Source organism: Pogoniulus pusillus, chromosome 8, assembly GCF_015220805.1.
Source record: "Pogoniulus pusillus isolate bPogPus1 chromosome 8, bPogPus1.pri, whole genome shotgun sequence".
Lineage (NCBI taxonomy): Eukaryota > Metazoa > Chordata > Aves > Piciformes > Lybiidae > Pogoniulus > Pogoniulus pusillus.
This window is the reverse complement of record NC_087271.1, coordinates 8,617,370-8,641,914: the sequence shown is the minus strand read 5'-3', so window position 1 is coordinate 8,641,914 and position 24,545 is coordinate 8,617,370. Positions and strand designations below refer to the sequence as shown.

Genomic DNA, 24,545 nt, shown 5'->3' with positions numbered 1-24,545 from the left:
AGTAAGATTAGTCTGCTCCTCAAGGTTAAAGACAGCAGCAGAATTTCCCAAAGGACAGGTATAAATAAGCCTGGAATCAAAAGAGATATCCTATAGTAAGTAATTCTTTCTTTAATTACAATAGGCTTTAAACAGTCAGGGCCTTTTAAACTCACCGATACAAGACAAGGCTGCTTGTTCAAAACTTGCTCACTTGTAAAAATCATCTCTTGGTTCTTATGCAAGATGAGAGAAAGATTGAAAGTTGCATTTTTAGTTTGCCAACAAATAGCATAAAGCTGACTCTATAATGCTTGTAACATTCCATGTTTAGAATAGTGGCTGACAATAGGAGTCTTTTTGTTTGTTTGGGGGTTTGGGTTGGTTTTTATTATTATTATCTCTTGAAAACATGATTCTTTATGTTTGTTTGGGTTTTTTTGGTTGGTTGTTATTATTATTATCTCTTGAAAATATTATTCTTTTTGTTTGTTTGGGTTTTTTTGGTTAGTTATTATTATTATCTCTTGAAAATATGATTCTTTTTGTTTGTTTGGTTTTTTTTGGTTAGTTATTATTATTATCTCTTGAAAATATGATTCTTTTTGTTTGTTTGGGATTTTTTGGTTGGTTGTTATTATTATTATCTCTTGAAAATATGATTCTTTTTGTTTGTTTGGGGTTTTTTGTTGGTTGTTATTATTTTTCCCTATACTAATGAACAGATTTTAAGTAGTAAAATTATCACTTCTGTTAGTCCTCTGTGAGTAAAAGAGAAATGATACAAATTATACTTAAGCTCAGGTTTCACTGAATGATCACCTCATAAATTTCAGTGGCAGAATATTCGTTACTGGAGCAGAGAAGTGAGAGTAGAACTAACTGGTTCAAGGCATTTTGGTGTCCTCCTAAAAAAGGATTACTGGGAAACACCACATGGCCAGATACTGGGCATAACTTTTTCATTACTAGATACATACAACCCTAAGCACCATTGTGGTCTGCCATCAAACTCCTGCTTCAATGTCTAAGTTCCACTCTGCAGTGTACCCGAGTAAATGGGGGAGGGATCCTTTTAATTGTGCATCATTAGATCTGAACTAGACTCACTCTGGCACAATGAAAAGTCACTTCAAGATGTGATTTCTACTATTATGTTTCAGACTGTAACATCATTTTAAGTTTATTACTACTGATGCTTCCAGTCTGGCTTATTTACAATACATAAAGAGCAAGACAGGAACAATACTAAAAAAGATTAGGCACACAAAGTTAGAGTTGAAAGTGGCCACAAACATTTCCCTGCTTCCTGCAGCACTAAGTCTTAAAAAGACAGAGATGCTTGTAGATCAAGCAAACATTCTGATTCAGGCTAACCTATTCCTTCCTGCTCTGCCTCATCTGAGCCCTCAATATTTGCTCAACTCTATCTGCAGCCAAGCATTTGGCAAGAGGCCTGCATTTAGATAATCACTGTTCAGCTAAAAAGATTACAAAACTCTTTGCTGTATCAAGCTAATGGGAACAAAAGAATTGGAGAAAAAAATCAAATCAAATCAGATAATATGGAAATAAAAACAATCAAGCACCAACTTTATCACAGGCAATTTGTCTTGCCAGCTATATTCACCACAACATCCATTTCAGGTTCATCAAAATACTCATTTTGATATAAGCAAATTCAGCAAAAGATGATCTGCAACACTGATGGCAACAGGCAATAACACTTTGCAAGAAATGCAAGGACAAGTATCTTTAGAACCTTCCTGTGTCACTCTAAAACTCAACAGGATTTTTAAAGGACTTCAAAAAGCATTTGGGGTTGCCAAATTAGAACTGTTTTCTTATACTGCACATAATGACAGCAAAATATTATCTGATACACAGAAGAATTCTTGGCAAGGGTACAGTGAATTGAAAAATAACTTGAAAATATTACACTGCAAATGGGAAGAAAACAAAAACAACTTAGAAACAGAAACAATTCCAACTGCAGCATCAAAAATCAGTATGGTGTTCTGGTGAGAAACAACACACAAGACTGAAAGGACTTCCAACTACAGTGGATTAGCACCACTCAAAGGAAAAAAATATTTAGCCTCTACAGTCTAGTGAAAAAAAAGCACAATGAGGAATCTTAAATATGAACAAACTATAATCAAATAAGGATAGTATTATGTTAAACAGCAAGTGTGAGTAACTACTGGAACACAAGTGGCAGACTCTTTATTTTAGTATGTCTTCATAACAAGCTCAGATGCTTTTCCAGAGTCTGTGCTTACTAGAAGCTTTGGGGCTTAATCCTAAAACAAATGAGTTGAAGGTAACCAAAAATGACACAGATAAGGTTTGGAATGGGCTGCCCCAAGAGGTGGTGGAGTTGCTGTCCTTGGAGGTGTTCAAAAACAGACTGGATGAGGCACTTAGTGCCATGGTTTAGTTGACTGGACAAGGCTGGGTGCTAGGTTGGACTGGATGATCTTGGAGGTTCTCTTCCAACCTGGCTGATTCTATGATTCTTTCAGTGTGTGTGTAAGGGACATCTTTATGAAATCACAACTTTCTGTGGCCTGCAAGCTGTGATAGTTGCGTCAGGAAAGAGTTCTTCACACAGTTACTTGTATGTGCAATAATAGTACAGGTGCTGTGAACATGAACAATGTCCCAGAGACAGCAGAGGCTCTGTCGTTTCACATTTCATTCAGGCTCTTCAAATGTATTTAAACACCCCCATATGCTACTTCTATTAAAAGCTTTGGAAACTCTAAGAGTGACAGGCTCACTTTTTGACATTTCTGCAGCAATGCCACCACCTTGCCATACTATCAACATCTAGTCAAACGTCATGAGAACTCAGAGCACAAAAACAAGGTAGGTGCAGATATGTTCTTTCACCTAGAGGTGCTGAGAGTTTCAAGTAAAAGAGTAGACTTCTACTACCTTGTCTGCAGCAGTTTTGCATCAAGCAAAACTAAGGAGATGGGAAAGGAGATGGGAAAGGAGATGGGAAAGGAGATGGGAAAGGAGATGGGAAAGGAGATGGGAAAGGAGATGGGAAAGGAGATGGGAAAGGAGATGGGAAAGGAGATGGGAAAGGAGATGGGAAAGGAGATGGGAAAGGAGATGGGAAAGGAGATGGGAAAGGAGATGGGAAAGGAGATGGGAAAGGAGATGGGAAAGGAGATGGGAAAGGAGATGGGAAAGGAGATGGGAAAGGAGATGGGAAAGGAGATGGGAAAGGAGATGGGAAAGGAGATGGCTTATACAGTTTTGTCCAATCCTGCAAATCTACCTACTCAGATATAACAACTAATGCCTCTTGATTCACAGCAAGAGAAACCAAAATTATCTATACGAAACAGCTGGAAGCACAAAAACATAGTTCTAGTACAGCAAGATCCCACTGCAGTTTACCTTCACATCCACAGAGCAAAATATCAATTTTTGCTTCTTTATGACTTTGACTTTCAAAGAACAACATGACACACAGACAAATTCTATTCTGAACAGAGAAAAACAAACAGTGCAAGGTTGTCCAAGCTGGTTAAGGATGGGAAGTAATATAAGCCTACCCTTTACTAAGAGGTGGTTTCAAAGTTAGTTACTATTTCATTGCCAGTAACAAGAGTAGGAGTTAAACAAAGAATACTTACCACACTTAAACTGACTAAAGCATTCGCCTTTGGCACAGGATGGCTATACAATGATTTTAACAAATCATTTGAGTCATTTTCCTATAGGGGACATTTTTAAAGGTAGTTAATTATTGTATAAAAACTAATTACCATTTATTACACATCCAACTATATACTGACAAAGAGAGATTTGTATTTAATGAGACAGATAATTGCAAATCACTGTGAAGAATTTACATATTAAGTGTAAAATTCAAGCCATGTTTGAGTCTCAGAAAATTACTGCACCTGCAAGTTAAGTCAAAGTCTTAGATATTCCTTCATATACTCATTAAATTAATCACATTACCTGCAACTGAAAATTGTGTCAATATACCTAGCTGGTCTGTGCATCCTGGATATCCTCTCCTTAGAACTATCAGCCACAGCTGCCTAGTCAGAGTTGTACTAAAAACACAGCTTAATAGCTCTAGTATGTACTTCTAAAATGCTTCATCAGGACACATGAAACAGTTTGTGAGGTATATGCAGTTACTGTGAGTAATTAGGATGCCTAAAAAGAGACATTAACATAGGAGAGAAATGCAGACGGAAGCAGATGGAATTCTTGTTTGGTTTGGGGTTTTCATTCATTCAGTTTAGAGGTTTTGCTCAAGGAGATGAATGTTTATTGTTAAGCAAAACCAAAACTGCAGTGATAAGCCAGAGCCAGCTTTGAAACATGTTGTTTGAGACTTCAGGAAGCTTCCACTGCTCTGTGAAAGAATGATGATCTTAATGGATCTCATCGTAGTAAACATGGCTTTGGGTCTACCCTGGGCCAGGAAGGAGCAACGCCTTCTAACAGCCTCCTCAGCAACTAGTACAGCACCAGGCAGTACAACAAAATACTTCTGCACACTAACTCATCAAAATGCTTTTTTCTCAGAATATAGAACAACAAACACCACCTAGCAATTTAAACTGGTTGTAGTACTAGCTGCAATGGCAGGACCAGTGATCAAGAACCAAAAGATGACAACTATCCCTCCCCCTTCTGTCAAAGACATCCTTAATAACAACTTCTTACTATTAGAGTGAAACAGGGGGGAGGCAAACCCAATGTCTCATTACACTATATCTAAGACTTAAATACATTTTGCACTTTAAACATAGCTAACACCAAACTTTCCTCTTGCATTTTAACATAAAATATCATCACTCAATATAGCAAACTTACTCTAATGTACAGTAAATGTTTATTCTATAGTTCCTATCTCCTTGAAATGCCAGCTTTTCCAGTCTACAGCATATGGCTGACTATTGATGCTTTTTTTTTACTATAATCTAGTACACTAATATAGTTAAACCACAAAGGTATTGCTTTAATGTGTTCAGTAAAGACAGCTGCTAGTATTTCCTTTCCTGTGTAATGCTGCAATGTATCTAATTGCTCATGAATATGCAAACTAAACTCTCATGATTCTCCACCAAATGCTGCAAGTAATTTTGTCTTGCTAGTTGAGATGACAGAATTATGAGAGGTAGTTTTTAGTTAATATGAAGGGTGAAACAGTACATCATATTTTATGTGGTCCTGAAAAAAAAAAGTGTTTGCAACTGATAATCAGATAGTTCCAGGCATCTACAGTTTACAATCAATACGTCATACAGACCTCCAGTGATGTGACACTTTGCTCACACTTCACCCAGTACATGTTTATAACAAGGCTGACACTTTATAAAGGTATATTCTCAGCAGCTTTTTAAGATTAATGTGGGATTCAAGTGACAGTGGTAGCTGTATTCTTTGAATTTCAATATGATGAATGCAAAATCTTGGTTCAAAATCTTAAACTTTTAAAGATTACAGAATCACCTTACAGCAGCTTTATTTCAAGGAAAAAGAATATCTAAAGTTACCTGTTCTTTAGCCAAATAATCTGCCAGGGTATTTAGGAGCTTGTAGTATACCTCAAACCATGGAAGGTAACTAAAACAGGAGGAGGAAAAGAGCAATTTAATAAAATCTCAATGTATTTTTGGTCAGTGTTGATAAAATACTGCTATGATTAATCTGACTTGCACAGTTTTATAATCTTTCCACATATAAATCCAATACATATAAATAAATCCAATACATATAAATCCAATACATATAAATCCTTTCCCCATCACTCATAGTAGCAAAGCTACATTTCTTTACACTGGGACACCTGCTAGAAGTTCCAACAACTGCTGAGCTAAACAGAACCCAAGAGAAATAAGAAGTAACTGAAGAGCATGAAGAAAGAAACACAAATCCAAGATAAGTAAGACATAACTGAAGAGCATGAGGAAAGAAACCCCAATACAGTGGTATCAGTACCATTTTTGTCAGTTATTTACAGAGCAGTTACCTTTAACAGTGACTATACACTACAGAACTAATCACTACTGAAGCCTGTGATACAGTCTGGTAAACTAAACAGTACCAGAATAAATTACTCCTTATTTACAAATTACACACCTTCTGGTGTCTGTTAGAATTTTATCACAAAGAACATGACTAAAATAGTAGTTGTATGGTTAACAGTAGTTGTTTAAAATTAGAAGGGAGGCAGGGGGAGGGGAGGGAAGCCTGCAATATTTCTACTACGTTACATATTCATATGCAATAGTACTACACTCATTGTTACTTGATGCAGCATGAATCCACTTTGCACATATTTCTTAAAAGCTTTAGTATGTGCTCTGGAGATACCTTAGAAGTTCAAATTTACATATTTCAGGAAACATGCTAACAGGAGGTGAAAAAGGCCACTATGCATAAGTGTGTTCCCTGATAGGAAAAGGAGATCTCTTACGCAAAGCACTGGCTGGTAGAGAAACCCAGTCTATGTTTGTGCAGTGAGCCCACTGAAGGGTTATATCTGCTTTGTAACACCTCTGCTCTGAGTACATAGCTGGCAAGGCTTTAGAAACAGATCACAATTCTTAGAGCAAAGGAAGAGGAACAGTAGAAATCTAAGCAGAGCCACACTTAAGCATTGTCTAGTAATACTACTTTGTTATCCTTATAAACATTTAACTGCTGCTTCTTATTAAAAACCAAGACAAACCACAAGCAACCATCATGAATTTACTCTTGCCAAGCCAGAGACAGAGGAGTAATGATTGTTTCTAGAGCCACTGCATTAATGTCTTTATCACAGAATCACTGAGGCTGGAAAAGACATCTGAGATCATCAGGTACTCAGCACTGGGCAGGCCACACCTTGAGTACTGTGTCCAGTTCTGGGCTCCCCAATTCAAGAGAGATGTTGAGATACTGGAACATGTCCAGAGAAGGGCGACAAAGATGGTGAGAGGCCCACAATACAAACTCTATTTGGAGAGGCTGAGGGAGCTGGGGGTGTTTAGCCTGGAGAAGAGGAGGCTCAGGAGTGACCTCATTGCTGTCTACAACTACCTGAAAGGAGGCTGTAGCCAGATGGGGGTTGGTCTCTTCTGCCAGGCAAACAGCAACAGAACAAAGGGGCACAGTCTCAAGTTTTGCTAGGGGAGGTACAGGCTGGATGTTAGGAGGAAGTTGTTGCCAGAGAGAGTGATTGGCATTGGAATGGGCTGCCCAGGGAGGTGGTGGAGTTGCCATCCCTGGAGGTGTTCAAGCAAAGACTGGATGAAGCACTTAGTGCCATGGTCTAGTTGATTGGCTGGGGCTGGGTGCCAGGTTGGAGTGGATGATCTTGGAGGTCTCTTCCAACCTGGCTGATTCTATGATTCTATGATCAAGTCTGGCCTATAACCTAACACCATGATGTCAGCTGAATCATGCCACCAAGTGACACATCCAGTCTTTTCTTAAGGACCTCCAGGGATGGTAACTCCACCACCTCCACACTTTACCATAAACTGCACTGGCAATTAATCAAAGCTACTTCAATCTCTTCATGCTGACAGACATTTTCAATGTTTGTTACTGTTGACAGTAGTTAAAATGTGACATTATTGCATCTGCTTTTCAATATATTCTTAAATAATCATAAAATTTACTTCACTGCACCTGCATAATGCTACTTGCTGTTTACAAGCATGAATGGTGTACGTCCTTGTTTAACACCTATTGTAACAGCACCTAAAACATCTGATTGTTGAGTTTTCTTCCACCATCTACTGGAGTCACATTAATCTGGTTTTACATGTGGCTGACAAGCAGCACAGTTAGGCAAACAAATAGTTCACCGCAGTGTTCAGAGTACTTGGAAATGTAAGAGCTGCCAAACAGCTTTTACCAGCTTAGAATTACAGCAGGGACAGGAAAGCTGTTCTAGTGTTTTGTCCAAGTCAAGGTACAAGGTAGGTATAAACTGCAAAGTATTTTTGTAACACTGGTCACAGAAATGGGTTAGGCTATCTAAAGATTGCCAATCTTTTGCTATCACTTCTGTACTAGTGGCATACATCATCCCAGCATATTTTTCTGCCAAACATTCTTACACAATCACTCTTTTTTTTCCATAAGAACATTTATGAACAGCATGGTATAAAAATAAATATTCCTACTTCAATAAAATATTAACCAGATTTCTTTCCTGCATCTATCATCTCAACTTGCCTCTCACTGTGATAAGAAAAACTAAATGCAATTTTTAAAGTCTATGTGTAAAAAGGTCAAGTTCATTATTTGAAATTAATGAACCTTAGCATAAAGCCAAGGGAGGTTTTTCTTTACCATGGCAAGGCATGCTGACCAGCGTCCTCAGAAATGAGTTTCTTCCCTTAGCAAAATCAGGGCATTAATACACTTCCATGTCTTCAAGTAACAAAATCCACAAAGAAAAATGCTGCAAAACCAGACTACTTGAACATAGTTTTTAAATGTCACTTTCCTATCTGAGCTGGAAGACTGGAAAAAGAATTGCTTTAAGCCTTACAGCCACAGGCAGGAGGTTAATAATCATTTCAACGTGCTTCTTAAACCTGAAAATTTAAGGACATAGTAACAAGTAGTCTAGATTAGATGACAGGAAACCAAAGGCCACCAAATCCTGTTCTCTATTTCTTTTCCAATCTTCAGCTCTTCAAAAGCACAGTTTAACTGAACAAAATTTTATCAGTGTTTTTAATTACATTGTTTTTTAATGAAAAAAAAAAAACCACCACCACACCACACTGTAAAGCAAAAATGGTCCTTTAGCATCTTTTATTTACTTGCTGATTGATATAAATTTAGTACAATAATTGTTACATTCGTTCTTTTCCCAAACAACAAAGAATGCATTTGTGTGTGTGCATAAACATAGGCTGTGTTTGTGCATAAAGACAGCTATAAGGTGGTATTTCAGATTCTCAATTCAAAGAGCAACTAGAACTTCTTTTTACTTTGTAACATCCTCATGCCTGTCAAGAAATATTCTTGTCATCTTCCACCAGAGGCTGATTATGCAAGCACATGTGTTAATAATACTGTTAACTTTTTTGGACTACTCCTATAAATAGATTTATTCCTAGATTAACATTTTCATGACACAGGCTTTGCATCTTTATCCAGTGTATTATGTTGGGCACAGCATTGTATGTGTCCCTTCTGTGTGCAATGGCTAAAACCCAGGTATAAGAATCTGCTTAGCTTCTCCTATTGATAAATCCTGTAAAATTATTTAATCTTTGATTAGCATGGGAGAAGTAGTCTATTTACATCTGCTACTTTGAGCCTAGCTAGAATGTTTTGGTGAGAAGAACTAGATTATAGGCTGTGAAAGGAAAACAAGGCAGATGTCTACCTCGCTCATTGGCTTGCTGAGATGTATAAGAATCAGAATCAAAACACAAAGTACTTCTCGCTTCTACTTTTGCTGGGGAATTGGCTGAGCTGCATCTCTCCCTAGCCTCTTTGACTAATCCACTTTTCTTCCTAACCCCTTGGCCAAACCTCCATTCTTCCTTGGGACTGGGGTAAGGTTGAGAAGGGTAGGGGGAAGTGAAGGGGCTGTTGGGAGCCCCTTCTAGGGACTCAGGTTTCTGGGAGGGGAGTTGTGTTTCTGTATTACCTTTTACCTTGTACATTTCTGTCTATAACTGTATATACTGTAAATATCTGCTTGTATATTGTGCTAAGCTGTAAATAATAAGCTTGATTCGATTTCCAGAGCCAGCTGAGTCTAGTCTGGGTGATTTCCAAAGTGTGGGGGGGCAGGTAATACCCAAACCATCACATTACAGAAAAGTCACCCAGCATGCAAATGCCCAGCAACATCTGCTGGGTTGGACAACAACTTTTTTCAAGTCAGTAGAGAAATGCACTGGCTGCAAAAAATAGTTTTGAAATGGCTGAACTGAGTAGAGGAGACCTGCAATACACTAATCCTAACTCCAAACTGTCAAACTAATATCTACATTAACAACAGACAAATTCAAAAGATAAAAGTCCATTACAACAAAGACCTTACCACCATATTTGTACTTGTAAAGTTATTTACAAGCAGTGCATTTCATAATTAACTTGCTGTATAACAAAAACATCAAAAAGGTATCAAAAGAGATCCTTCACGGTAGATGAAACAGAGCTTTCATTTTCAGTTGGAATGCATTTAGAAGCTTCAAATAACAATAATTTAAATTCTTCAACTATGAAAAGCATTATTGGCTCCTTGCTAATTTTTCTTTAATTGTACATATTGGGTTTGCATTCCTCATTCCAATCAATAACTGCCTGACAAACACACACACACAAGACAAATGCACAACAACCACAAGACAAAAGCACAACAACCTCCATCCAACAGCTTAGCTGAAGTTGCCAGGAAACATTTTTCCCACAATAAAGCGAAACATAAAAACATTTGCAATATTGTTGAACAGAAAAAAGCCTTCCTTGGCTGAGCATACAGTTGTCTCTATTTAAAAGTACAGCCACTGCCTGTCACGAATGCAAGAGCCCAAGATATTTCATGGTTAATTAGAAACGTACTTAGCAATTTCTTTTAATCCAAACGAGCCACAAGGCAGGAGCTCAGACTTTTATTCAAAGTCACACATAACTCTTGTTGCCATAAGCAGACTTCCACCTCACTGGTGCTTCTACTATAGCTCTGATAAAACTTTTACATCCCCGAGTCAAAGGTTAAATAAAGGAGAGGAAATGTTTTCTGTCAAGTAGTCAGGTAACCACTAACAGTCCTGAACTATCAGCAGGAATCTAACTTCTAGTAATCAAATAAAACTAAGGAAACTGCCTTTCCGTAGCTAAATGTCTCATGTCTAGGGGCTACTTTTCTGTCTGGAAATTTGACACAAAATGTGTAAAATTGAAACATTCTGCTTCCAAGGGATTTGCCTGAAGGAAGAGCAAGAAAGCTTCAAGCGTGGTCTGAGCTGAAGAACTACAAAGGCTTGCCACATAAACCTGTCTCCCTTATTAGGCTATTTCATTTGGAAATGGAGGTGACAATTTTACAGTCATAAAATTAACGAAATCTAAGACTGAGAATTTTAATGATGCATTTTGCATTCCCCTGGCTTCGTAAGGTCAGCTTCAGAGTCCAGCAGCAGTTTCAAGGTTTTTAAGGAAACTCATTTCAGTGAAACAATTTCAGGTACCCCCAGAAAGTATTGCTCCTAGTGCGAGCAGCAGTGAAGTTTAGAAAAACACCCAGGAGATTTGTCTCCTATCATTCAGAAGCAAACACTAAAGCTTCTACTGTGCCACTTCAAATCTCAACTAGCAAAATTATAGCCTTGTTATACTAATTCAATTAAAACATAGAACAATAAAACCAAAAGGAAAGATTCAGTATGTGAACACACTAAGGTGTATTACAGTATTGCTGTTGTGGTGCCCTTCATTCTTACGGGGCTGCATTAGCACAAGAGTTTGTGGAGAGGGCAGAGGTGACACAGCAGGATTCACATCAAGAGCTTCACAAAGCAGCCACACAGTTTAAAAAGAACCAACCCAAACCAAAACTTGCAAAGGAATCACAAAAAACTTCTGGGGAATAAGCCAAGACTTAATTTCTCATCTTTACTATGATTTTGTACTTAGTCACATTTTGAAATTGGCAAGTGCAGTCAAGGTCTGTATGATCATTTTAGACAATACCTGGATCACAACTGGGTTCTTCAGGCAGAAGTGCCTCAGGTAGGTTTTAGTTCATTGTGTAAACATTCATATTCTAATTTGGGAGAAAATTTTGCTTACTGAGTTCATACACACATATATATAAAATGTAAAAGAGCCACAGAACTTAGAGAATGTTTCTATATGCACAAGAGAACTTCTATATGCACAATGTTTCTATATGCTTTTTCAAACCATCCAGTTTAAAGCAGAACCATGTGGCTGCAAATTTAGAGATTACTTTCTTTAATTAGTCTTTCAGATGAAGAATGAATTATAGGAAGAAGTCTGATTGTGCTAGTTTGAAGCTAGCTAGAATGTTTTGATGAGAAGAACTAGATTACAGGCTGTGAAAGAGAAACAATGATGATGTCTACTTCACTCGTAGGCTTGCTGAGAGGTATAAGAGCAAGAATCCAAACATAGATAAGGGAGTCTCTCTCTCCCTGAGCTCTGGCCTGCATTTTTCTCTCTAGCCTCACCCTCCATCTCTCCAATTAATCCACTTGCTTCCTAACCCCTCCACCCCCCAGCTGACCATCCATTCTTCCTTGAGGTACAAAGCAACATCTGGGGTAAGGCAGGGGAGTGGGAGAAGATGGAAGGGCAGTTGGGAGCCCCTCCTGGGGACTCAGGTTTCCAGGAAGGCTGCTGTGTTTCTATATTATCCTTTACCTTGTGTACTTCTGTCTATAACTGTATAAACTGTAAATACCTGCTTGTATATTGAGCTAAGCTGTAAATAATAAGCTTCATTCATATTTCCAGAGCTGGCTGAGTCTAGTCTGGGTGATTTCCAAAATGTGGGGGGCAGGTAACACCCAAACCACTACACTGATACACCATAAGACTTTAATCTTACAGGCAGCTCTAGGTTGTTGATGCAAAATCCTGAGCACAGGCAGCCTTTTCTCCAGTTTCCAGTTATGCACCACATTCAGCAGTTTAAATTCTCTTTTTAGCAGCCCTAGCCTAGCATAGGTTAGCACATGGCCTGATAGCTGGGGTTGTTTAGCCTGGAGAAGAGGAGGCTCAGGGGGGACCTTATTGCTGTCTACAACTACCTGAAAGGAGGCTGTAGTCAGATGGGGGTTGGTCTCTTCTGCCAGGCAAACAGCAACAGAACAAGGGGACACAGTCTCAAGTTGTGCTAGGGGAGGTATAGGCTGGATGTTAGGAGGAAGTTCTTGCCAGAGAGAGTGATTGGCATTGGAATGGGCTGCCCAGGGAGGTGGTGGAGTCACCGTCCCTGGAGGTGTTCAAGCAAAGCCTGGATGAGGCACTTAGTGCCATGGTCTAGTTGACTGGCTAGGGCTGGGTGCTAGGTTGGCCTGGACGATCTTGAAGGCCTCTTCCAAACTGGTTGATTCTATGATAAATACCATTCACAAAAGACACTCTCAAGAGAAAGGTTGTTCTCTGTTCCCCACTCTACAGCCTCCCCAGATTTCTGTAGTAGTTCCTTATCATTTTGGCTGGCCTGTTACTGCTCCTTTTATCAGAGATTCTTACTTAGATTTTAGTAACAAGCATTTAATTAATTTCATTTTTCTGTATTTGACTACCTCTAGTCATCTTTGTTACAACCCCAGTCAGCAGTGGTAATACATTCCTCTGCAAGGCAATCCATTTCTGTGCACAGTACATAAACAGGGCATTTATGTATGCCCACACTTGTGTGTTTACAGAAAAGTCTAAGTCTGTTGTGTACATACCTGTGATAGACAAGTAGCTTGAATTGCTCATACAGAGTCATTGTGTGTATATACACAGAGTGATGATAAATTTATAGTATTTTGATATATGGAAGGGACAAGTGTGAACACACATACATGCTTTGTATAAAAGGAGGGCATGCATTTGTTAAGATTTCTTTGATTTTGGTTAATTTAACATCAACAAACATGCACAAGGGAGAGGTGGGTAAGTGCCAAAAGAAACCTTCCTTCACTTGGTCACTGCTAACGAATCTTGGACTCAGAGCAGAAACCAGAACACTTTGGATGGAAGCATTGATGCACTCTTTCTGTCTGAGCTAAGCACAAACAACACACAAATTAGAGAAAATCAGATAACCAAGCTAGAAGTACAGCGCCACAAAGCCAGTGCTGTTACGCATTCAGCTTTGAAATAGTCACAGTAAATGCAATAAAGTCAATGCTTTGATTATGGTCTGCTGTAAAATTATAGCTTGTCACTTTTCATTTTCCTAGTTATTTCTACCAAGTAACAGACCATTGGCTAACCTTTAGCTGATAAATGTCTGTAGGGAAACGTGAGAATAAATACTCCGGTTTACACCAGCTGAGAATTTGTGTCCTTTGCTTTGCAGCACTACATGTGCAGAACTGATTAAACATTTGTTGTTATAGCTTTAGAAGGCAGTCAGCCAATATGAGGAGCACAAGTTACAAATCTTGTTTCTAGCTTGATGGGACAAGAAAAGGTTAATTCAGACAAAAGACACACATTTCTACTCTGGGCCTTAACAAGACATACCAACAAAAAGGTACCAGAGAGGTAAGTATTACACACTCCTAAATCCTATGAATGAGACCTTTTGGAAGTACTATTAAAGAAATATTGTCACGATCACAGAAGAGAAATTAACTTTCCAAATAAAATATTTTCCTTTTGTTATTTTCATCTGTGCTAGTTTGAAGCAGGGTAGAATGTTTTGGTGAGAAGAACTAGATTATAGGCTGTGAAAGGAAAACAGTGGTGATGTCTACTTCCCTCAGAGTCTTGCTGAAGAAGAAATGAAAACATTAGATAACACTCTGCCTTGGGCTTCTGGCTGAGCTACATCTCTCTAACACACCCTCCACTCACCTTTGCTTCTTAAACTCTTGGCTGAACCTCCATTCTTCCTTGGGACTGGGGTAAGGTTGAGAGGGGCAGAGGGAAGGTGAGGGGTGGTTGAGAGCCCCTCCTGGGGACTCAGGCTTCTGGGAGGGGAGTTGTGTTTCTGTATTACCTTTTACCTTGTCTATTTCTGTCTATAACTGTATATACTGTAAATATCTGCTTGTATATTGTGCTAGCTGTAAATAAATAGCTTCATTCATATTCCCAGGGCCGGCTGAGTCTAGTCTGGGTAACTTCTAAAGTGTGGGGGGGCGGGGTACACCCAAACCATCACATCATCAGATAGCAGCAATTTTATATTTGTTTTTCAATATTTAAAGCAAAGACTTATTTTTTTTCAATCACATGACCAAAAATGTCCACTGCAGTGGCTCTCAACATTAGTTTGGAATCTCTTTAAAAGCTGACAAAAGCCTTGACATGATGCTTACAGTGATTTTAAGCACTGCTCTATGTTGTCTGGTCTTTTTTTTTCCCTCCACATGTTCTTTTACTGTTACCCTTTCACAGATCTGTGTTGGGTTTCTCTCCCTAACTCATATGATCTATGCAAATGGCAGCTTTCATGACTGCCTGGTTTCTATGTTGTCCAAGTATCTGATAGTCTGCTTTTCTCCATAAACTTCTGTGCTAATTTGAAGTTAGCTAGAACATTCTGGTGAGAAGGATTAGATCACAGGCTGTGAAAAGAAAATCAGAGTGATGTCTACCTCACTCATAGGCTTGCTGAGATATATAAAAACAAGAATCCAAACACAGATGAGGTACTTCTTCTGGGGGAACAGGCTGAGCTGCATTTCTCTCTAGCCTCTCTGCCATCTCTCTGATTAATCCACTTTGCTTCCTAAACCCCTGGCCGAACCTCCATTCTTCCTTGGGACTGGGGTAAGGTTGAGAAGGGGTAGGGGCAAGGCCTAAGGGCAGTTGGGAGCCCCTCCTGGAGACTTAGGTTTCAGGGAGGGCTGTTGTGTTTCTGTATCACCTTTTACCTTGTCTATTTCTATCTATAACTGTATATACTGTATATACCTGCTTGTATACTGAGCTAAGCTGTAAATAATAAGCTTCATTCAATTTCCAGAGCCAGCTGAGTCTAGTCTGGGTGATTTCCAAAGTGTGTGGGGGCAGATAACACCCAAACCATCACAACTTCCTAGCTTACCCTCCAAAATTCTCCAACTCACCCCTCTGCTGCCAATGGGTTTAGCTTTTGCAGCACGTGTCTCTACAGGCATTACAGGCTGCTAGGCTCTTAAGTTACATATTTGCCTTTTATTTAAAGCACTCTGCCATTTAATTTAATTAAAAGGGATTTAGGATAGTCAAACAATATATTTTTTAAGTACCCAAACAATTATCTGTTAGGAGAAGAAAGAAAAAGCAAAGAAGAAAAGAAGTATTTCACTGGAGTCAATTTCATGTGAAATCAAATAGGATTACTTAGCCTCACATAAGAATGCCATCACACAGGGCTTGCAATCATTTTTCACATCAAATCAATGGTAACACTACCACAGAGAAACAATACCCTGATAGAGAAGTAAAATATCAGCAGAGACTTTGCAAAAGGTACTTTATAACTCGTATTTTTTCTCTATTCACTCCTTGGCTCAATTTTCCTTTGCAGCAACTCACCTTAGGATACAGAGGCAGACCTTGCCTCCTGACGTCAAACGGCAAAATCCAAACCTTTGTTTACTTTCAATGTCGGTGAGCACGAAGGTAAAATGCTGTCCTACTTGGTTTTGGGATACCCTGAAAAATCAGACAGAGAGTGTAAGACCACTACATTACAGAAAATGTGAGCATTTAAATCAATTAGTCTCAAGCATTTTTCTCCTCCAGCTCCTAGCCCAACATCCAGGCTGTCTCTTGCACCTCACTCCTTCCCCTCAGCATAGAAGAGCCCAGGTCTGTGCCCCCAGCTGCAACCCTGGCCCCACACTCTTGGCTGCCATGCTCCACAGCATCCAGCCCCAGGTCTGAAGAGACAGGGCATTTCATCAAGGTCTTTCCTCAGTGCAGCCTAAGCACAGCCAGTACAAGCCTGCTACAGCCCATTGGTTTGAGCACACCTCAACAGTGGAAAATGGGAACTAAAATGAAGGTTTGAAATTCTACAGATCATTTATTAAATGTTGTAACACAGGTGTGGCTTAAGGCAGACGTTAGAAAAACAGCTGCACACACACACACTTCAGAATAGCTTCACTGGTTAAATCCATAACCTCCCCTTGGACCCACACACATCCTCCACACACTACATGCTGCCCAACAAAGAACCTGCAGCTAAATTCGTTTTCAGTGCAAACTCCTTTGGATCTAGAAATGTAAAAGCCAAAAAATAATCAAAAACTAAGAGCACAAGAGCTAAAATAATATCTTCACAACTGTACCAAAGTATGTATCCACTTTAGAATCATAGAATCAACCAGGTGGGAAGAGATCTCCAAGATCATTCAGTCCAACCTAGCACCCAGCCCTAGCCAGCCAACCAGACCATGGCACCAAGTGCCTCATCCACTCTTTGCTTGAACACCTCCAGGGACAGCGACTCCACCACCTCCCTGGGCAGCCCATTCCAACGCTAATCACTCTCTCTGGCAACAACTTCCTCCTAACATCCAGCCTAGACCTCATCTGGCACAACTTCAGACTGTGTCACCTTGTTCTGTTGCTGCTTGCCTGGGAGAAGAGACCAACCCCACCTGGCTACAACCTCCCTTCAGACAGCAATGAGGTCCCCCCTGAGCCTCCTCTTCTCCAGGCTAAACACCCCCAGCTCCCTCAGCCTCTCCTCACAGGGCTGTGTTCCAGGCCCCTCACCAGCTTCATCACCCTTCTCTGGACATGTTCCAGTACCTCAACATCTCTCTTGAATTGAGGAGCCCAGAACTGGACACAGTACTCGAGGTGTGGCCTGACCAGTGTTGAGTACAAGGGAAGAATAACCTCCCTTCCCCTACTGGCCTCACTGTTCCTGATACAGAGTTAAGTTTACACAAGATTTCCCTGCCTGATGTTCCAGCTCCTCTTACCCCCAAACTCTTCTCAGGCAGCATTCCCCCAGCAGCACAGGTTTATGTGTCTGGTTCTCAGTTTCTACCTTCCCTCCCCTTCTCAGTGTAACCTCTGACTCCTCATACACATCTCCAGGTCCCAGTCTCAATCCCCATTCATGAACCACCACTGTCTGCTTGGCAGTATGAATCTCTTCCAATTTCTTTTTAAGACTAAATGACATGCTCTTTGTCTCCTTTATACTCTCCAGCCTCTTTCTTAGCTCTGCAATTTGTCAGCTTCAGACAGCATCACTGAAAGCATGGGACAGAGACAATTTCCAATGTGTGAGGAGGCTGGAACAAAAGCCTGTACAGAGCACATGCAACATTACAAGATGCATTTAGTCCAATATAATCACTGGAAAACCATGATAACGAATGGGGTTTTTTTGTTAATTAAAACAAGAATTTTCCTCACTTGTTTTCAACAGACTAGAACAACCTAGAGTGTTCTTTAAACACAGTCAGTACTCATGGCTTTCATTTGATCTTTATTTTTCAAGTTCCACGTAGTTAGGCATAGTTAGTTCCACACAGTCAGGCCTTGAAATTAGGCCTGATAAAACAGAAAGCCACCAATAACAGTGACTTGTTACTTCCCTGCCAATGATGCAATTTTGTGTCTCACATCTTTGGATTTTTCTCTTTATTCCTGAGAGAAGATCACCACCACACCCTGCAGCATGGCTCTAGCACTGTCCCGGGTTAGGGTGGATCCCTCCCCTGGTAGAATAAACTCACCACAACATGGATTTCTTTTTTTTTAAAGTCAGGGAAAGATGAAAATTGTATTTCTTATAGTTTAAATGTTACAGTATAAGGAGAAATAAACTACTAGAGAAATACAATAACCTTAACAAAGATGGGGAAGGGGTCAAGCGGCACCAAAGCAGCCAAAGTAGCAGCAGCCATTGGATCTTGATGATCCAATGAAATTATACTAACTTATCCATTGTTGCCTTGATATGGCCTGTCCCTAGAATGTTCACTTCTCCTCTATGTCTGAGCTGGAAATCTAGCTCAAACGGCCACAAGCACCCAAGCACACACCACAGCCAGGGACTGGAATGGGCTGCCCGAGGAGGTGGTGGAGTCGCTGTCCCTGGGGCTGTTCAAGGCAAGGTTGGACGTGGCACTTGGTGCCATGGTCTAGCCTTGAGCTCTGTGGTAGAGGGTTGGATTTGACGATCTGTGAGGTCTCTTCCAGCCCTGATGATACTGTGATAATTCAGCAGCAGCTAGCAGCAAGCAGCACCGGTAGTGCTCCATGCAAAACCTCAGCTGCTTCCTGCTCCCAGTCCCTCTCTGCTCTGCTGCAACCCAACATAGGTCTTGGAGCTTTCTGCAGTCACTCTAGAACACCTGGCATTGTTATGCTGGGGCCTCTATTTACCACCTTAACTCACAAAGATCATTCATAATTCACACAAAGAAATTGTTGATAGATGCAATGCAGGCATTGCTTTTGATGTACTGTGTACATGTATGTAAAAAACCTTATTCTATTACTGCTTGAAAATAATTGTCTAGCCCAAAAAACTCACTTCATTAAGGATCTCTTGCTGTCAGTGATTCACCTCCTTCCTTTCCAAAACTTGAGGATGGCACTGGGAAATAACTTGTTTTGCAAGTAAAGCATACATAAAAGTGTTAGTATGCAAGACCATTTTATACATTAAATTCTGATATTCTCTATTAAAAATAGCCTAGCCAAATTACGACAGTACAGCAGGAGGCAATTCCAATGCCATCTCACCAGTTCCAACTCAGCATCTTCCCCTTGCTTTTTTAAGAGACATAACTCCATGTTCCGACAGTTCGTGTAGAAGTAGCCCAGCTGGAACACTGCTTCCCACAGAGTTTAGCATGAGATGCAAGCAGCACGTTTCAGCTTTCTTAGAAGTGAGAAAAACTCCAAGGCTAAAACTACATCTCCACAAAAGAACCCAAGAGTTAGCATTTGGTCCCACGTTCTCCAAAGGAACAGCTCACAGAAGCCAGTGACCGTGCATCTGGACCACACACTTTTTGATGAGAGTTTAAAATAGTGAATTAATCTCGGACTTCTAACTTGAGAACTCCACTTCGGTTCTAGGGGCAGTAAGGATGCCTGGTTTTCCCACTCCTCTTCAGCAGAGTGAAAACTGACTATATGTAAGCATTATAGGAGCCAGCATATGGTGACTGGGGATTTCTGTGTATCAATTGATAGCCACAATGTACAGAGCATACAGATGAAACACTGCAAAAACAGAGTGTCCGTATGTATATATTGTATGTACCATCATATGGACAAACACTGGCTACATGACTTTGAGCTCGTGCCTCTTTGTTTCACTATGGCACATTCAGGTTCTTTGAAAGCCACATCTCACCTTCAGAGGCAGGTAGCAGCTCTTGGCACTGCTACTGAAGCACAGCAATGATGTGCCTCAGGTCTCCCTTACCATGAAACTCCATGCAAGTAAAACATAATTAATAGGTAGCAGAATTCCCTACATAGGATGCTATTTTGACTTGCTCCTGACTGAAGCACAGGATCGATTAGCCCAGCTTCAAAAACTTTCTGCAATCTGCTTGTCTAGTTAACAATATGAAGAGAACATGAGCTACTGACTTGTACAGAGAGAGCCCTCACAAATCCTTCCCAACTCCTCACTCATTCCTCTGCCTTGCTTTTGACTTACTTCTGACTTTTGCTCCACAAACTTACTTTTAATCTTAGTTTAACAACAATAAATCACTAATAGTAAAGAATGTGTGTAAATACTTATTAACCTTGCAGACTACAATGGGCTCTTTCAAGGTTATTACAGGTCATTATAGGAATAAAAGTAGTTTTTTTAAGTGTTGTAAGTACATACCTACAAAATGCAGAAAGACTCTTTAGTACTCATGGAGTACATAAAAGGTCATTTTAAAGACTCTTTTTTACACTACAGCTATTATTCAACCCTCATTTTAAGGCTGCCTTGAAAGAGCTGATTAAGGCAGGAATTAATCTCTTCTTGGAATGAAAATCAGCACATCTAATTATTAAATGTACCCTTTATTCTCAAGTAAGAACTGCTCTTCTTCCAAATCAATCTTCTTTAGGACACAGAAGATGCCTAAAAATATTTTTTCTTCAAATTCTAGAAACTTGTAAAGGGTTTTGAATTTCAGGGAGTCCATAATTTCAGTGACTTTTCAAAAGTGAAAGACTTTATGCAAAGAAAGTTACTGCTATCATTAAAGTGTCACATATACATACTTGGCCACTGTAATTAAAGTATACAGCTCTGATTAAAGCTTTGGCAGCTGCTATCTGAACCTGAACATTTCAAATGTATTTCATCTCTCAATCTCATGTAGCAAAATGAACCTCCACCAGTCATTCACTTTAATTCTCCTCAGATCATAGAATAGATGGAAAAGAACCATTTCAAGCAGGATTTTGCAAAACAGATGTTAACATAGTGGTTCCTGCTGATGGAAAGATGGGAGGCACTAACTCCGGGTTGGGCTGTCTCCTTCAACTCATTGCTACCCCCAAATCTAAGCTTCACTGAGTATATTCTACACTTTCAAGCCAGCTCCGTGATCCACAAGTCCACAGCTGACTCCTTGTGTGTGGAAGGCTCCTCTGCTCCAACTTAGTAATCTGACAAGCTCTGCTTTCCAGGAAGCCCAAGCTCTTACAGATCAGGAAGAAAAGGAAGAAATAAAACTGCAGGAGGCATGAAAATGTGCAAAGCTATCATCAAGTAGGAAAATTCCCACAAATAAAAAGCATAGGTAGCTTATAACTGGGATCATGTTTTCCAAACAACAGAAGCATTAAAAGAAAGCACAATCAGCTATTAAAGGGTCTCACTGAATGCATTCAAGTCACAATTCAAGTTTGCTCTGTCCAAGGGCCCTGGCCATCATACATGGATGAAGTTCTAGCACAATATATGGCCACCTCTTCAATGTGCCCTGTTTTCCTCTCAGACAGGCCCACTTCTGCACTCACGCAGAAACCAAATAATCCATGTTTGAAATCCAGAGTTACACCCTTCCACAATACATGCTGCACTCTATCCTTACACAGACTTCTCTCTTACAATGAGATAAAGAGTGAAGTTCACAATCCATCTCACAAACCAGCTGGAATGACTTAAGTTTAAAGGAAATGCTATAGGTTATATACTTTTTCCTGTATTGCTTGAAATACATTCTCAAGTATTTATTTTTCCTTCTCAACTGCTTTCTTCAGAGGCAAACCTCTTTCTGTAAGATGTAACTGCCTTTCACTAGATATGAAAATCCAATTATTTCTACAGCCATTGTTTTGTGCTTGTCTTGATCATAGCTGTGTTTCTGCACACAGATTTTTACCAGAAGGAGCAGGAATGGGAGAGTAAAAGTGATGCCATTCCTGCCATCATCACTCATTGACCCCAACAGATTATAGGTTAAATCATATGCACAGCAATTCCCACACTTGAGCAATATTCCACTGCTAATGAGAAATCTTCTCCAGCAGCAGCAGCAGAAGCAGCACCACTTCTTACACTCCAAAATATAACACTTCTCTGTGATCAGGCAAGCACCACAGGGGAAATTAATGAGGTGCATATCATTGTCCCCATGCCCATCCTACAGGCAGTTTCCAAAGTGTCTCAGACAAAAAAACATGTGTGCTATGTGTTCATCAGGATAAATGGAAAAGAGGAATGGAAGGACAGAGAGGGAGTATTTATGGAAGAGATAATTGATGGAGATGCAAAGCACGGTTAAAATTAAGGGGTCAAGCAGTGATGTTGGACAAGTTAGGACTGAATTTGAAATAGGTCCAAAAGGACGAGGATGTTCTTCACAGAGAGAGTGATTTGGCATTGGAATGGGCTGCCCAGGGGGGTGGTGGAGTCTCTGTCCCTGGAGGTGTTCAAGCAAAGACTGGATGAGGTATTTAGTGTCATAGTATAGTTGATTGGCTAGGGTTGGGTGCTAGGTTGGACTGGATGATCTTGGAGGTCTCTTCCAACTTGGTTGATTCTATGATTTTAAGAGCAAGAACTGCTTGCTCATTAGTCACCATCCAGCTAAATAACATGGGTGTAGTGATCAAAGTGTGGGCTGTGTGCTAGTTTGAAGCAAGCTAGAATGTTTTGGTAAAAGAACTAGATAACGGGCAGTGAAATGAAAACAATTGATGTCAACTTCTCTCACAGTCTCGCTGAGAACTCTGGGAAGAAGAAAGACTTTTTTTCTCCATTTTGTTTCTCTCTCTTGCTTTTGCCTTAGACCTGGACACATCTCATTAACCCTGCTCCCACTAACCTTGCTCCCTAACCTCTTGACTGCACCTCTCTTCTTCCTGAGAACTGGGGTAAGGTTAAGAGGGCCGGGGGGAGGTGTTGGGGTGGTTTGAGAGCCCCTCCTGGGGACTCAGGTTTCTGGGAGGGGAGTTGTGCTTTTGTATTGTTTATCCATTGTATATTTCTGTATATAATTGTATATAACTGTATATATTGTAAATAGCTGCTTGTAAATTCTGCTAGCTGTAAATAAATTGCTTCATCTATATTCCCAGAGTCCGTCTGAGTTAGCTGGGGCAAATACAAAGTGTGGGGGGGTGGGGTAACCCCCAAACCTTCACAGGCTGCAAAGTTACACCTGAGTTTTCATTTAAGAGTGAAAATACAGAAGACATCTGGAAAGGAAAAACAAGAAAACCATGCTGAACTTGCATAAAAGATTCAAGGAACAAGAGAGAAGACAAACTGCTTTTTCCAATGTATTAATAAGAGTTTAGCAAGCATTAAAAGGTAATCAAAATCTCTTTGTTTTCAAATGTTAAATCCTTGTTATTCTGTATGGAAAGACACAGAGAGAAGAATTTTGTAACAGAGAAAAAGGGAACATGTTTGCCTATATAGGCAAGCAAACTGTTATAATGTTATACAATTGTGCTATTTATTAAGCCTAAAATAATTTATTCACTGGAAAAAAAAAAAAAGACAGGTTCTTGGAGCAAATGCTCAAGAATTTGTATGATGCAATTAATTTCTTCAGTCTTCCAAAATAAAATGCAAGCCATAAACAGCAGTAGTGAAATTATGTGCTTGCTTTCAATAAAAAATTATATATAGAACTCAAAGTCTAAGTCATGATCAAAAAAGTACACCATTGTGCCTGGTTTGGTATGACTTTAAATTAAAGTTCATGGGAGTCACCTCTAGATTTTTATTCACCATTCACAGTACTTTAGGTGATTAGAACAAGTGGCATACGTACATATATAACATCTGCATGAAAGACAAAGTGAGTATGTCTGATGAGATGATGTAAGCAGCACAGAACAGTGGGCACTGAGTCTAGACCTCTGTCTACAATCACAGTAGCACAGTAAATAAAAATCAAATGCATGTTCTCATTTCATTCCCTTTTCCACTCATCCACTAATTAATACAGGCAAGCAGGAAGAAAATAAATGACAATGATCTTACCATGCTGCTTTAACTTCCTATTTCCATAATCTGAAGAATATAGTTTTCCTACTTTAATGAGCTGAACAGAAAAGACACTCCACTCCCTCCAACTTACTCTACGGTAGGAATCCAGAGGTCATCTATGGAACAAAGCCAGATTTTCTCTTCTAGATATCTTGATCAGCAACATCAGTGGAAGTTATTTCCTCTGCATTGCTAATTTCTAGTTCTTACTAGGATCAAATATTGCTTGAAGTGCTTTGTACACATAGTACGGGTATGCCCTCTAAGCTACAATACACCCTAGTAATAAAACAGATACTTTGTGTTTCACTTCAGTCTAAGCTTTCTGTACAGAAGTTATTATCCAAACTGCCTGTAAAATGCTTGAGAGCATTAGCTCTATCAAGACAAGCAATAATTTTAGCTATAGATATACAACAATATAGCTATAGATATACCA

At 39.7% G+C, this 24,545-nt stretch overlaps 1 protein-coding gene across 4 annotated transcripts in view; it reads right to left on the bottom strand.

Annotated features, from left to right (window-relative positions):
- DENND1B (DENN domain containing 1B) overlaps positions 1-24,545 on the bottom strand; it is a 186,023-nt gene that overhangs the window by 92,422 nt on the left and 69,056 nt on the right. For 3 of the 4 annotated variants that reach the window (XM_064147138.1, XM_064147137.1, XM_064147140.1), the window contains exons 5-7: positions 16,198-16,317; positions 5,517-5,586; positions 3,633-3,713 (exon numbers count right to left, since the gene is read on the bottom strand). In XM_064147138.1, coding sequence (XP_064003208.1) covers positions 3,633-3,713; positions 5,517-5,586; positions 16,198-16,317 — 271 coding nt within the window. Of the gene's footprint in view, positions 1-3,632; positions 3,714-5,516; positions 5,587-16,197; positions 16,318-19,168; positions 19,220-24,545 lie in introns of those variants that run through there. The other variant, XM_064147139.1, reaches the window with a different exon arrangement.